Source organism: Marmota marmota, unplaced genomic scaffold, assembly GCF_001458135.2.
Source record: "Marmota marmota marmota unplaced genomic scaffold, marMar, whole genome shotgun sequence".
In the NCBI taxonomy this organism is placed as follows: domain Eukaryota; kingdom Metazoa; phylum Chordata; class Mammalia; order Rodentia; family Sciuridae; genus Marmota; species Marmota marmota.
This window is the reverse complement of record NW_025999999.1, coordinates 7,048,671-7,064,311: the sequence shown is the minus strand read 5'-3', so window position 1 is coordinate 7,064,311 and position 15,641 is coordinate 7,048,671. Positions and strand designations below refer to the sequence as shown.

General features: G+C 46.8%; 2 protein-coding genes across 6 annotated transcripts in view; one reads left to right on the top strand and one right to left on the bottom strand.

Annotated features, from left to right (window-relative positions):
• Positions 1 to 6,205, bottom strand: part of Dpcd (deleted in primary ciliary dyskinesia homolog (mouse)) — a 22,075-nt gene extending 15,870 nt beyond the window's left edge. The window contains exons 1-2 of one of the 3 annotated variants that reach the window (XM_015494685.2): positions 6,099 to 6,204; positions 1,007 to 1,087 (exon numbers count right to left, since the gene is read on the bottom strand). In XM_015494685.2, coding sequence (XP_015350171.1) covers positions 1,007 to 1,087; positions 6,099 to 6,162 — 145 coding nt within the window. In that variant the 5' untranslated portion in view covers positions 6,163 to 6,204. Of the gene's footprint in view, positions 1 to 1,006; positions 1,088 to 6,098 lie in introns of all 3 variants that reach the window. The other 2 variants (XM_048807205.1, XM_015494686.2) reach the window with 2 other exon arrangements.
• On the top strand, positions 6,159 to 15,641 carry Poll (DNA polymerase lambda). 3 transcript variants are annotated; one of them, XM_015494684.2, is made up of 9 exons: positions 6,159 to 6,301; positions 7,121 to 7,256; positions 8,337 to 8,631; positions 8,894 to 9,056; positions 9,369 to 9,686; positions 10,413 to 10,586; positions 11,203 to 11,331; positions 14,233 to 14,401; positions 14,746 to 15,641. In XM_015494684.2, exons 1-9 carry the CDS (start codon positions 6,239 to 6,241, stop codon positions 15,108 to 15,110), a joined length of 1,812 nt encoding a protein of 603 aa, XP_015350170.2. In that variant the 5' UTR covers positions 6,159 to 6,238; the 3' UTR covers positions 15,111 to 15,641. The 3 variants fall into 3 exon arrangements, with proteins under 3 accessions (XP_015350170.2, XP_015350169.1, XP_048663161.1); XM_015494683.2 differs by having other exon boundaries at positions 6,283 to 6,301; positions 6,993 to 7,256; XM_048807204.1 differs by lacking the exon at positions 6,159 to 6,301 and adding an exon at positions 6,358 to 6,376.

Sequence of the window (15,641 nt, the reverse complement as noted above, 5' to 3'; positions counted from 1 at the left end):
GTTCATAATAAGGAGGGATCAACACTTCACTCTGCAACTGAACATGCGGAGGGCACATATTTTAAGACCAGAGACCAAGAGAATGCAAACCAGTGTAATCCATGTTGTCGGTTCTAGACATTTATGAGCTGTCAGAAAAAGGGAAAAAGAAATTCCCTCACCAATACAACCTGTCGATCAGGCCTAGGAAGAAATTAAAGTCAAGAATAATGACAAGAAAATAACCCAGTCCATGATTCCATCATTGGTCTTAGCATTTCAGGTGGAACTTAATAAAGAGACCAACTCCCACTGCTGACAGCCTTAGGCCCTGGGTCACAGAGCCAGCCTCCTCGCTCTGGGAAGTCAGTTAAGGCTGATGTGCGTACCTGGGAATAGAAAGTGGACGAATCAAATAATTCCCAGAAATTCAAACTGGAACCCCTATTCATGAGCCTATTCATAGAGGGAAAAATCTGTAGGAACGAAAAATGATAATGCTGCAAAATCACCAAGCATACCCCCTTTGGTTCATTCTTCAAGATGAGGGTCGTATTTAACGGTGTTGCCTTGGAGGCAAGGTCAGAAGATACTGCCTCTGATGCTTGGTGGCTCAGAAAACACAACAAGCAATCAAAAAGCCTGCAGTGAAAGGCTGTCCTTATCACTACGGGCTACAAGGCTCACTTCAATACCACTCCTCTGTTAAGTTTTTCTCCAACTGTTTCTCTACATACCCCCTCCCAGCTTAGAATTATCTTTCTCGCTGGCTGGGGGTGGGCTTGGGGCTGGGCTTTATGGGTCAAAAAAAAAAAACAAAAAAAAAAACACAAAAAAAACTCCCACTCCATTTCCAGTGTCCAAACTATTTTCAGTAACAACCTTGCCCCAAAAGCCTGAGTACTCCCTCCCTCAGTTTCCACATTTCATGCTGGGCAACTCCCTCAAGCCTAAGGCTAGGAGCATTGGCCTGTGCTCAGAACAATCCCAAGCCTTCCAAAAAGTCCAATGGAAGCCTGTTACTTACCAAGTAGTTCACTCGTCTTCTCATCATATTCTTCAGCCATTTCCTTTCCATCTGGGAACAAATAGTGCACCTTTCTTCTCCCTACACACAGAGCAGACAGTGCCTTACCTCACAGCCTTCCTCTGCCTTGCCTCATGCTGATGTGCAAGGGGCCTTGCCTGGGAACAGCAATAGCCCTGGGAGTAATGAGAAACCCCACTGGAACCCCTAGGAACTCCTTGCCAACCATCACCCACCATTACTTTAAATCATATCCTGGGGCTCACTTGCTTTCTGAAGCTTCTTCCTCTGATCATGCCTTTGCAATTTTCTCTTTGCAATTATCAGCAATAATGCCATAATTCTTCCCATCCATGAAACTCTTCTTCACCCTTCAAAATCCAGCTCAAATGTCACTTCCACTGGGAAGTCTCCCACAATTATCACCTCCAGCTCATTGGCAGAAGTAATCACTTCCTCATCTGCCCCCTCCCATGGTGTATTCACATGTATAGTGGAGCATTTATCACATATTATAACACTCCTAAAAGTATCAGACATGAATGTCATCACACGTCTTTCTCTCCCCAGTTTCTAAAACCAAGCTTACACAGGATGTTGAGCTGGGGTTGTTGACCCAGCACTTCCCTTCAGTCATGCCACTGTTCTACCTTCTTCCACCACACATCTCTAGGTCATTCAGAGACACATGATGGCAACTGCCATGTATTTGCTCCCTGACAAGGTACTTCAGTTATGATTTTACATCTACTTGTGTGTGATTCTTTGATTATTGCCTGTCTCTTTTACTGGATAGGAGCAGTTTTATCCCTGTACCTGTGGTTTCCCTGAGAGTAAGCAGAGTACCTGGCTCAACGAAATAGTAACTGAAAGAATGAATAAATATTGACACATCCTCCACTGACAACCACGGAGTCTCCCAGCCCAATTTCTCTACCCACATAGCACAACCATAAGCATTTGCTTAAGGATGACTGTGTAACTTCCTCTTTCTTTTTACATATAGGACGCAGATATAGGTATGCCCTCAGAAAGACTAATAAAAGGGCATTAATGCTCAGTAGGCATGTACACTATATAAGATTCAAGAATAAGAATCCTAGCTGGGGACTGATGCTGTAGTTCAGTGGCAGAATACTTGCCTGGCACGTGTGAGGAACTGGGTTTGATCCTCAGCACCACGTAAAAATAAACAAATAAAATAAAGATATACTTGGCCAGAGTCGTGGCTCAGTGGTAGAGTGCTTGCCTATCATGTGTGAGGCACTGCGTTCGATCCCTGACACCACATAAAAATAAAGGTATTGTGTCCATCTACAACTGAAAAAAATATTTTTTAAAAAAGCATACTGTCCATCTATAACTACACTTTTTTTTTTTTTTTTTAAGATTCCTAGCCAGGGGGCTGGGGTTGTGGCTCAGTTGGTAGAGTGCTTGCCTAGTATGTATGAGGCACTGGGTTTGATTCTCAGCACCACATATAAGTAAATAAATAAAGGTCAATCAACAGCTAAATAAAAAAAAATTAAAAAAAAAAAAGATTCCTAGCTAGGTATGATGGAGCACTCCTGTAATTCCAGCTTGGCTGAGGCAGGAGGAGCTCGAGTTCAAAGCCAGCCTCAGCATCTTAGTGAGGCCCTAAGCAATTCAGTGAGACCCTGTCTCTAAATAAAATATTTTAAAAAGGGCTGGGGAGGCCAGGGTTGTGGTTTGGTGGTCAAGTGCTTGTCTAGCATCCATGAGATACTGGATTTGATCCCTGGCACCACAGAGAAATTAAAAAATAATAATAAAATAAAGGTTAAAAAATAATTGAAAAAAAAAAAAAGGCTGGGGATGTGGCTCAGTGGTCAAGAAGCCCTGGGTTCAATCCCTGGTACCAAAAAATTACAAGAGTCCTCAGGTGGCTTTTTCCTAATTTACTCTTCTGGGAACAGTTCCCTTGAGTCATTTTAAATTTGTATTTCAGGGAAACTCAAATCCCAAATTTGCAGGGCATCTCAACAGGCTTTTAGGTTCCACCACTCTTAACCATTTGGGTGGTTCATAGGAGACATCAGGTCTTTTCCTATCAGAAGAAGGGCACAAGGTACTGCCTGTGCACAGCTGAGGGCACCTGGCCTGGCCATCTTCTCCCCTTTGCCTCCAGCCTCGAGTACTGGCAGAATGTGGTACTTACTATCAACCAGCCAGTTTACATGTTTTATTAAATTTAATTCTCACAATAATCCTATGTATCTCCATTATCTGTATTTCACAGATGAGGAAAATTGAGGCTTAAAGATGTGAAACTTAGTCTAACATCATAAAGCTAGAAAATGACAGATTCAGACCTAAACTCTTTTGAGGCCAAAGTCCAAGTTCTAATAATTATATCAGAAAAATTTGTACAGCTTTATATATTTGTAAGGTTGAAAATTGTTCCAGGGATTTATTGAAAATTTTTCCAGAGAGTTCCTGTTTACATCCCTATACCTGCCAAGATGGCAAATCTGCATTTTAACAAAGCATACCCATATATTCAATATTGTGGGGTTTTTTTTTTGTTGTTGTTGTTTGGGGAAAAAACCCTAACAATATCATTTTGTGATGCTAATAATAAAAGAACTTAACACAATCTTGGCTGATATAATATTTGTTTAAATATTGTTCTGTGACCAAATACCTGGGCTTGCACTTCTGAATACCTCTGAATTCATATTCAGAGCAGCATTATTCACAATAGTCAAAAGGTAGAAGCAACCCAAGTGTCCCTCAACACATGAATAAACAAAATGTATGTGTGTGAGGAGGTGAGTTGTGCATAAATACAAATGGGATATTATTCACATTTTAAAAGGAAGGAAATTCTAACACATGAACTTTGGAGATATTATGCTATAAGAAATAAGCCAATCATAAAAGGACAAATATCATACAATTTCATTCATCTGGTTTCCTAGAGTAGTCAAATTCACAGAAATAGAAAATAGAAAGGTGCCTGCCAGGGGCTGGGGAGGAGGAGAGCACAGAGTTTACTGACAGAGTTTCTTGAGGAAGATGAAACAGTTCTGGAAGCTGGGTTCAGTGGCACATGCCTGTAATCCCAGTGGTTCAGGAGGCTGAGGCAGAAGGATTGTGAGTTCAAAGCCAGCCTCAGCAACTTATCAAGGCACTGAGAAACTCAGTGAGACCTTGTCTCTAAATAAAATACAAAATAAGGCTGGGGATGGGACTCAGTGGTTAAGTGCCCCTGAATTCAATCTTTGATACCAAATAAAAATAAAATAACAATTCTGGAAATGGATGGTGATGATGATTGCACAACAGTGTGAATGTACTTAATTAAAATGAACTGTAGGCTTAAAGAGTTAAAATGGTAAATTTTATGGTATGTATTTTTTATCACAATAAAAACAAAAACAGCCAGACATGGTGGCATATGCCTACGATATCAATTACTCAGGAGAATCCTGAGTTCAAAGTCACCCTGGGCAACTTAGCAAAACCTGTATCAAAATAAAAAGGGCCGTTGATGTAGCTCAGTGGTAGGGCATCCCTGGGTTTAATCCATGCGCGTGCGCGCTCTCTTTCTCTCTCACATGCACACAAACAACAATCAACATTGTCCTGTGAGATAATGTCCAAAGTCTTCTGCAAGGCAAATTCCCCAATTTTCTGCAATCCATTTCCACCTTTTCCCCTCATTGCTCCTTGAGTGGCGGGGACCCTTTCATTCACCCTTGTATCCTAGCACCTAGTAGCACAGCTGACACAGCATAATGGTTTGTTACAACTGACTGAGCAAATGATTTCTCACCACTAAACATTTTGTTATTCCTTGAGTAACCAGAGTAATCAGTTGTATATTTCCATACCTCCAAGCCTTTACATGTTGAGTCACTGTTCCTTAAATATCATTCCCTTCTCCACTCCGCAAACACCTCTTAATTCCTTAGGACCCAGAATATCAGCCCTTCTGTTAGGTCTCCCTCCAAAGAGATGATCATTTCCACTTTCATGCTCTCAAAGCATTTTATACAAGATTTCACCCTCTACTTAACATGCACTATTATTTATTTACATGTCTTTTCCTGACCATTCTGTGCACTCCTAGGAGAATATGTCTTTTTTTAACTGTTCTAGTACAGAACTTGGCACACAGTATGGACTCCCTTAAACGTTGCACAAATGAGCAGCTGACTTTAATTTCCACAAACTCCAGGCTTCCCTGATTGGCCTCTACCTGGGACTGAGTCCCCAGCTGTTAGCTTTATAGCCTCAGAAATTTAAACCTAATTTGCTTTGGCTGCCAAGTGAGTCCAGGAAAGAACCCTGAAGTCCAAGAGGCCCTACAATGGACAGTTAGTTCTATGATAAGAAAAAGTCAGAACTCCATACCTGGTGCCCACTCTTATAGGCATGGTCCTTAGTCCTTGTTCTAGCTCCCGTAAAGACCAGGGCACATTTAGAGATTCACTTTGCAAACATAACAATACAGCTGTAAAGGATCTCAGAGGTAAGTGGTGGCCCATCTACTTCATTTTACAGATGAGGAAAGCGAGATCCAAACAAGAAAAGTGGCCTGCTGCACAGCTCTAGAATTAATGGCAGAGTCCAACTAGAACCCAGGTCTCCCTCTTCTTCATGACACCAAGCTGCCACCGGCAACCGAATCCCCAGACTGAGGTTCATGGGAGCCCAGATCAAGATCAGTTGTATCACTGATTCGCTAGGGAAGCTGAGTCTGATCTAAAACTTTCCAGGATTTCTGTTTCCTCGTCTGTAAAGCAGAGTAGAAAATTATCAGAATCCTGGCACATCAGTGATTAGCAAATGAGATAACGAATGGGAAAGGAATTATTATGTATCAGCAACAAAACTCCGAGCGGGGCGAGATGGTGTAGGGAAACCTATGAGGCGCCCAGAGACGTGGGTTCCAGTCTCGTCGTCTCTGGGCCTCAATTTCCTCTTCTGCCAATACGGGAACTGGCCTGGCAGACGACCGCTGCACTTCCAGCTCTGCCGGCCGAGGCCCTTCCTCGGGGACACCAGCGCGGAAGGCTGGACCCTAGTGGTGAGGACGAGAGAGCTCGCGGGCGCCTCGAGTTACCATCCTGCAGCAGCGCTGTCTTCTCTGCCGCCCGCAGACTCTCTAACCAGCCAGTCACCGCCATCTTCCCTCCGCCCAGCCACGCGCACGGACGCTGCCATGGCAACTGTTCCGCTGAGGGTCACTTCCTGCTGACCCGGATGGAATTCTGGGCATTTGCCCTTCCCTCTTACTCCCTTCGTCCGCTCTCATTGGCTCCTTTGGTAAGTAGTTTATTCGTTCTCGCCAGGTGACTCTCCAAGATCCAGAGTTGATCCCACCTTGGGAAGGACTCTTAGGTCTGGCCCGGTGGAGGTCTCTCCCCTGGCTCCCAGCTGGGAGTCCCTGACCCGTGCCAGCTGTGCACGCGGCGGGTGCACCACACCTGCCTGAGTCTTCTCCATCCCCAGCTGTGAGACCGAGACTCCCCCAGTCCCGGAGAGCGCCGCACACCTGCTATGGCAGTGCCCTCTTTCCCCGCAGCTGCGGGACTCAACCCCCCCCCCCGCCCCATGCTGAGAGTCCTGCTCCCCGGGCAGGTGCAGGCTGTTCCCGGCGCCCCCCAAACCACCCTCCCAGGTTTTCCTCTTCAGTTATACCCTTGAGAGGTAGTTATGTGGGGTTTATGGGCAGGTGTCCTTCCGTCTCTACTCCTTTGAGGAGATGAAGAAGACCTTCCTAAATAGTTCATTTCCTACCTTGGTGTCTTTTTGGTAAAGCACTTTGGAAGTGGGATGCAGCACGGGCAGACTGCTGAATCTTCAGTGCAACTCCTTTGAGGACTGCTATAATTTCCTACCTCTCAAAAATAACCTCAATAGGCCCTGTGTTCCCCTCGCTTCCCCCAATGCCAAACTAAACAACCCGTGAGTGTAGAGCTAGCTAAACCACTGAAGTTTGATTGGGTTTTCTGAGATCCCTGGAAACTGGGCTGCTGCCCTCAAGGTCTGGTTGGTAGAGGCTCCATCTCTATATGCAAATGGATTGGGAGAACTCAGTTTTGGATTTCTACATGACGTCTGCCCTGACCAACCCTTAAACAGAAAGGATCCAGCCATACTTCAATGGACCCCAGGGGCATCCTGAAGGCATTTCCCAAGAGAAAGAAAAGTCATGTCAATCCATCATCAAAAGCATTGACAAAGATTCCCAAGAGGGAAGAGGGAGAAGAAGCAGGAGGTGAGCAGACATACTCTCAGAATTCTCATTCACTTGAACCCTTGGCCTTCCCATTGTTTGGTCCTACTTTGTTCCTGTCCAGAATCAGGTATCAGAACTGAGGCAACCTATCCAGGACCTTCAGGTCTCTGTACCTGACTTGGATTAGCCATATCTTTTCTTTTTTTTTAAATTTGGGTACTGGGGATTGAACTCAGGGGCACTCAACCACTGAGCCACATCTCCAGCCCATTTTTGTATTTTTTTTTTTTTTTTAGAGACGGGTCTCACTGAATTGCTTAGTGCTTTGCCATTGCTGAGGCTGGCTTTGAGCCCACTATCCTCCAGTGTTAGCCTCCCCAGCCTCTGGGATTACAGTCCTGGGCCACCAAGCCCCGCAGTCACACATCTTTGATAGCTTCCTGTTTCCCTTCTTCCCCACGTAAGACCTTCATCAGTCAGAATATACTCCCTAATCCCTCAGGAAATGACTGGTAGAATTTTTTGCTCTCTAGGAGGCTGCCCCAACTGCAGACAGAAATCCCCCTTGATGCTAGGAGTGCTAAGGCATAAACATCATCACAAGTTTGAGGCCAGCCTCAGCAATTTAGCAAGGCCCTGAGCAACTTAGCCTCAGGCTTGTAAGTTGTTTTGGGCCCTATTGACAGAAAGATGGCAGAGGCTTTATGGGGAGTGGGAGCAGGAATCAAATCTGCTAGACTGTGAGGGCAAGAAACAATAGAAGAAACATGCTTTGTTGAAAGAATAAATGATAAAGTGATTCTGAACTGCAGTTCAAAGTAGGGAGGGATAAGGCATTTATTTACTCTTTTATTTAACAAATATTTATAGGCTACATACAATGTGCCAGACATTGTTCTTTGTTACACCAGAAAACAGGATAAATAAAAATTCTCACCCCTTATATTCCAGTGATTGCCTATGAGGAAATTGGCTGTATGCTTATAAGGTAGAATCCCCAGAAGGCAGACTGTGTGGATGGAAGGAAAATGATTGTTTTAGGGGGAGAGGACTACAAACATGTCATTCTCATCATATCTAAAAATTTTGATAATAGGCATCTAACTGTCCCTCCCACAGAGTGGCTGAGCTCCCTGCGGGCTCATGTTGTGTCCACTGGCATTGGACGAGCCCGGGCAGAACTCTTTGAGAAGCAGATTGTTCAGCATGGTGGCCAGATATGCTCTGCCCAGACCCCAGGGGTCACTCACATTGTGGTGGATGAAGGCATGGACTGTGAGCGGGCCCTCCGCCTCCTCAGACTGCCCCAACTGCCCCCAGGTGCTCAACTGGTAAAGTCAACCTGGCTGAGCTCCTGCCTACAGGAGAGAAGACTGGTGGACACAGCTGGATTTAGCATCTTCATCCCCAACAGGTGGGCTGGTTCCTCAAATGTTTTCTGGCAGCATCTTGAGTCTATTCTTGAGCTATTCCAGATGACTATTTTCTCGTTTATTTTGTGATACTGTGGATGGAACTCAGGGCCTTGCATATCCTAGGCAAGCCCTCTACCTACACCCCCAGCCCTACTTTTAAAATTAGACACATGAGAAAATAAGGTTTCAAAATAGAGAAGGATTGGGGATGGAAATAGGACGAGACTTTGGGTGTCTTAACCTCCTGTCATCATCCCCCAGGTATGTGGATCAACCACAGCCCAGCAAAGTGGACCAAGACTCTTCTGCTCCTCCTGGCACTCATGGGATTCTGCCTAGGACAGCCCTTTCTCCTCTGCCTCCTCCTACCAGAGCTGTATCTCCTCCCCAAAAGGCAGAAGAGGCACCAAGCTCCCAAGTCCAGGTCAGGAGCCTCCTAGCACCCTGGGTATCTGATCATAGAAGTGGGGAACATCAGAAGGTACCAGGCCCCTGAGACAGTAAGTCTGTCTTGATTTAGCACATACTACTCAGAAGCCCAGGGCTGGACACTGGGAAAGGGAAGCCACATAGTACATGTCCCAATGCTAAAGGAGACCTAAGCTTGATGCAGAAGCCCCAGCCTCAATGTTGGGTCTGAGAAGGAGACACCCACACATGCAAAGACAACTCCCACTTTTGAAGTGTCCTCCTCATGGAAGGAAAGAATTTATTAACTCTTCTTCCCTACTTCAAGCCCAGCTCCGATGATGAAACCAGTGATGGGGAAGGGCCCCAGGTTAGCATAGCTGATCTGGAAGCTCTGATCAGTGGCCGTTACCCAACCCCACCTGAGGGAGATGGCGAGCCTGGCCCAATCCCAGAGGCCCTGGATAAGTGGGTCTGTGCACAGCCCTCAAGCCAGAAGATGACCAACCACAACCCACACATCACAGAGAAGCTGGAAGTGCTGGCCAAAGCCTACAGCGTCCAGGGAGATAAGTGGAGGGCTCTGGGTTATGCCAAAGCCATCAATGCCCTCAAGAGCTTCCACAAGCCTGTTAGCTCCTACCAGGTACCTTGGAGGTAGGGTGGTGTTGGCCGGGACATCTTGTCTTTACTAGCCAGGACATCAGGCTTAATGGTTAAGATTTTATGTTTGAGAGACTTTCACAAAGAAACAAAATGGGAAGTGAAAGCAGATTAGCAAAATCTTGAGAATTGTTGAAGGAGGTGATTGGTGCTTGGGGGTTCAATACAGTGTCCTCTCTGTGTTTAAGTTTTCTGTATACTAAAAAGTTTAAAACAAAATTCTAGACTCTGGAGCCTAACAGACCAGGGTTACTAACTGTGTGACAATAGGCAAGTTACTTAAACTTCCAAGCACCAGTTTTCTCATCAATAAAAAGGGATTAATAATAGCAACTCATTCACGGTGCTCTTATGAGGAGGAAATGAGATGGTCCCTGGTGCACAGAAATGATATACAGTAAGCACTCAGTACATGTTGGCTCTCACTATTGCCACGATGATGATGGTGGTGGTGGTGACTAGTCCCATCATTATTCCCCACTTCTTATCATTGGTCTCTATTCCTCTGGGAACTTAAAGACAAGTTACCCAGCCCATATTCCATCCAAACTTCTCATCTTCAACTGTGCCCAGGTTTTCCACAGCCACACATTTGCCTGGCTGACTTTTCAGCAGACATCTACTAAAGGAGTCTACTTTAACCTACCCCTGGTTCTCCCTAGCTGCTTTCTCAGTTTTCTTCCTTACCTCTGTCCCCATCCTCCTCTAGGAGGCCTGCAGCATCCCTGGGATTGGGAAGCGGATGGCTGAGAAAATCATGGAGATCCTGGAGAGTGGGCATCTGAGGAAACTGGACCACATCAGTGAGAGCGTGCCTATCTTGGAACTCTTTTCCAACATCTGGGGAGCTGGGACCAAGACTGCCCAGATGTGGTACCATCAGGTCAAACCATGGCTCAGCTGCCATTTTAGTATTGCCATGTTTCAGAATTCTGACCTTATAAGTCCCTTTGCCTTTTTACCAGGGGTGACCTGGGTATCATTCTGCTACCTTGTATGCTGACGAGAATGAACCTAGACTATAGGGAGGTAACTTCTCAAAGGCATCAGTTCTCAAATAAGTCCATCTCCTGGCTTCTAGAACAGCCATGTGGCTTGGTATCCTTGTGGTGTAGGTAGGAACAAGAAGTATATTTCTCTGTCCCCCAGAATAGCACGTGCCTTCCTGAGAATTCAGGACGTTCAGAGGAAATGTTCAGAAGAGTAGATCCCAAATCTAGCCATCCCAGAATTATCTGGGGGCATTGATTACAATGAAGAGGCCCAGGCCCATCCCCAGACCAGTGGTGCCATGAATTAGCATCTCTGGATTATGGCATGTCTTCTAGGCCCCTAACTTTCCCAGGTCCCATGAGTACAGACCCTCCCACACCTGGGGTTGGTCCTCTCTCAGGCCTTGAATGGAATCTGGGGCAATAGAAACCTCTTGTGTCTGCTTGTTTCCACCACTTCATTGGTCCTGGATCCTCATAGCTTTCCTTCTGGTTGCTTTTTTCCAGGGTTTCCGGAATCTGGAAGACATACGCAGCCTGGCCTCCCTGACTGCCCAGCAGGCCATTGGCCTGAAACATTATGATGACTTCCTGCAACGCATGCCCAGAGAGGAGGCTGCAGAGATTGAGCAGACAGTAAGCAGGTGTCCCAGAGCAGTGAAGAGAGCCAGGCCCTGCTATAAGGTTCTGGCTTAAAGCCAAAAATCTTTGATCTCTCAGCTGGGGAGCCCAACAGGCAGAGAAAGCCATGGATCTCCAGAGGTTGGGGGAAGAGCAAGTTGAGACTGAAGCTACAGGCCCAGAGGGAGCTTGGGAGAGAGCTCCCAGTATTAGTGTGAGCACTGGGTAACATTAGAGCTAGAGTAGAGGCTTGTTATGGGTCCAGTTATTCAAGGATGTTGGAGTTTGAACAGAGCTAGGGTAGAGTGGGACAGGGCAGAGGTCCTTTTTTTAAAACATTTTTTTTTAAATAATTTGTTTAACAAAGCCCATTTTGTTGGCTCTTTGGGGTGTTTCTAATTTTTCATTTTTATAAGTGTTTCTTTTTTTAATAGTTTTTTAGTTGTAACTGGACACAATACCTTTATTCATTTATTTTTATGTGGTGCTGAGATTTGAACCCAGGGCCCTGCACATGCTAGGCAGACGCTCTACCGCTGCACTACAACCCCAGCCCCAACATTTTTTTTAATATTTATTTTTTAGTTGTAGTTGGACACAATATCTTTAGGCGAGCACTCTACCACTGAGCTACAACCCCAGCCCAGGGCCAGAGGTTCTTAATGGTTTGTTTTTTTTTAATACCATGGATTGAACCCAAGGGTGCTTAACCACTGAACCACATTCCCAGCCCTTTTTATTTTTTATTTTGAGACAGGGTTTTGCTAGGTTGCTTACAGCCTTGCTAAATTGCTGAGGCTAGCTTTGAACCTGCGATCCTGCTGCTTCAGTCTCCCAAGCTGCTGAGATTACAGGCATGTGCCCCTGTGCCCAGCTTCTTAGTGCTTTTTTTTTTTGTGGATGGACACAATACCTTTAATTTTGTTTATTTATTTCTATGTGGTGCTGAGGATTGATTGAACCCAGTGCCGCACACATGCCAGGCAAGTGCTCTACCACTGAGCCACAACCCTAGCCCTTCATAATGTTTTTTTTTTCTTTTTTTAATATATATTTTTAGTTGTCGATGGACCTTTATTTTATTTATTTATTTATATGTGGTGCTGAGAATTGAACCCAGTGCCCCGCCCACATGCTAGGCAAGCACCCTACCACTGAGCTACAATCCTAGCCCCTTAATTCTTTTTGATTCACTAACTTCTTTTGAGAACCTGATGAGAACTGAACTGTGTCTTCCCAAATATATACATGTGTGAAGTTTTTTCTAGATGTGTGGACCCTCTGAAGCCCATACAAGTCTTGTCAGCATTGGGTTAGGGTTGGTATAGGAGCATAGTACTAGTAGGAGTAGGTGTGGGATTAGGAGAAAGCTCCAACAAGATTGGATTAAATAAGGTGCAGTGGTATCTGCCTATAATCCCAGCTATTTGGGAGGCTAAGTCAGGCAGGTCACAAGTTCGAGGGCAACCTCAACAATTTAGGGAGAGTCTGTCAGAAAATAAAAAATAAAAAGGGCTGGGGATGTAGCTCAGTGATAGAGTGCCCCTGGGCTCAATCCCCAGTACCAACAAAAAAGAAAAAAAAATGAGTTAAGGATAGGCCTTGATTAAGAGGAGGATTAAGATTTATAGTTGTCCAAGAAATAAAGTTTGGTCAAGATAAGGATTTGGTTTAGAGCTACATTAGAGACTATGTTTTATAAAGTTTGTGTAAAATCAAGAGTAGAGAGAGACAGGAATAGATGTGTCATTTCTTCAGCCAGCATCAGAATTAGGGGTTGTGGGCAAGATTTGCTCACTTTGGTCAAGAATCCTAATGGATAGCACTCTGGGGAAACTGGCCTAGCTTGATAGAAATCATCCTCCAGCTCCACTCCAGGCTAGAGGGTCTATGGAAAGGCCCCTTTGTACTCCTGTCACCAGGCCTCAGTGTTAGTGATGACACCGTCACTCAGCCACGGTGTCTGGGCACAGAGAATGCCCCAGCCAGCCACCGGCCTTCAGCTGTTAGAACAGAAGAGGCTTCCCACCTGGCTCCCTGTGCCCCCTTTTAGGGCTCCAGGCTTAGAGGTTTTGATGGGATTACTCATCTGGGTCTTCTCCTCCCCTTCTCCTGGGAAGCCAAAAAGGGCCTGAGGAGATTAGCAGAGCCCAGCCTGTCAGGGGAATTGAGGTGTCCTGGCTGTAGGTATCCAGGGCCCCAGAAATCTGTGTCCTGGAATGGAGGCGGGAATGCATCTGCATATGAAAGGCTTCAGTGTCTCTGGGTAGAGGCTAATGCGTTTATTTCTCCTTGGTGAGGGATGATCCTTCTACTGACAGTCCCCTCTGTCTCATCTCCCTACTCTAGGAAGGGATGTAGTCATGGGCTCATATCGGCCCTTTCTTTGCTTTCATTTCCCACAGGTGCAGTTATATTTCTGTGTTCCATTTTCTTTCAGGCCTGGGCCTAGGGCTCACTGCCAGCCGCCTGCTCAAGCCTCAAACCCCAACTAACTGTCTTTAGCTCCAAATCCATGGACACCTAGGCCTGCCAAGATCTGGCATCTGGCTTCCAGGCACTTGGCCCCTTGTTCTAAGCAGAATTTTGTAGACCAGGGCATGTGGGTGTGGGTTGGGTCAGAGTTGAGACAAAGTGTCCCTCTGCTCTTAAAGAGGTGCTGAGGGATGATGGGTGCCCTCCCACAGAGGTGGAGCCAGTGTCTTCTCTCCTTGGGCTTATCCCCCATGTGGGATGGTTCTCCCCTGGCCCAGTGCCAGCTGAAGAACAGCAGTGCCCCAGGGGGGAATTCCCTCAGCCTGGCAGCAGGCTTGGGGCATAGTGTGGACCCTGAATCACAGAAGGCCCTCTGCTGCCTTGGGGGAGGAACTCTAGAGGGTTTGAGGACTACCTTCCTCCCTCCCTGCTCTTGCCCAGGTCCGGGTGTCAGCCCAGGCCTTCAGCCCTGGGCTGCTATGTGTGGCATGTGGCTCTTACCGCCGGGGGAAGATGACCTGTGGCGATGTGGATGTGCTCATCACTCACCCAGATGGCCGGTCCCACCAGGGCATCTTCAGTCGTCTCCTTGACAGCCTTCGGCAGCAAGGTATAAGCATCTCTGGTGAGCAGGGGGCAGGGAAGCAGGGAAAGGAGACTTGAAAGAGCCCCACCTCACCTGTAACCATGTCCTCTCAAGGAGGAGATGAAACATGGGCCAGCAGCACCCAAAGACTCAAGTCTCATCTGGTCTTTCTGTGACACTGGGAGAGATGGGCAGAATTGACACCCCATTTCACAAATCAAGAGATTGGCCCAGAGTGGGCAGGGTCCCTCAGGGCAGAATCCAGTGAGGTGGGAATAGAGAACTCGGAGAACTAGGAGAGACCTGGGAAGGTGGGCAAAGTGGGGTCTGGCTCCTAGCCCTCTCAGCCATACCCTGTGTTGTGCCAGGGTTCCTCACAGATGACTTGGTGAGCAAGGAGGAGAACGGCCAGCAACAGAAGTACCTGGGTGTATGCCAACTCCCAGGGCCAGGGCGACGACACCGACGACTAGACGTTATCGTGGTTCCCTACAGTGAGTTTGCCTGCGCCCTGCTCTACTTCACTGGCTCTGCTCACTTCAACCGTTCCATGCGGGCTCTGGCCAAGACTAAGGGCATGAGCCTGTCAGAACATGCCCTCAGCACAGCTGTGGTCCGGAACACTCAAGGTGTCAAGATGGCTCCTGGCCGAGTGCTACCCACACCCACCGAGAAGGACGTCTTCACACTCTTAGGCCTACCCTACCGAGAACCAGCAGAGCGCGACTGGTGACTATGGCTCAGGGCACAGCAGCCAGTTGAACCAGGTGCCCCACTCCAGTTTCATCTGGCTGAACTTTACACTAAGCCACCTGCTATCTTCTGTGAAACCAAGCCTGGGGCTCAAGCCTGAAGGAAAGAGTCTGGCTCCCAAGGCCTTCCCATCCCAGATCAGGCTGCTATCCCTTCTACCCTACCACTGCCCCAGGATAGTTCTGCACACAGCTTCTTGCCCCATTTTAAACAGGAACAAGTAGCTGGTTTGAAGCCACCTTCCTGTGCTGAAGGCCTTGGCATCCCGCTTCCGACCCTGAGAAAGGTCTGACTGATGTGGGTGGGGTGGAAGCTTCACCGGGAAAGGAAAGCAGCTGTGGTCTCAGCTTCACCCAGAACTCTTCAGAGGAGGGGAGTGAGCCATTCACATGTATTCCCTCCACCCACCCAACTTCCTGTACAGCTGGAGCTGCTGGGAAGGGGGTGCCCTAGGCTCCATGAGGACAGCATTTGAAGGCCGAGGGGCCCAGTAAAGTGCATTTGACATTCA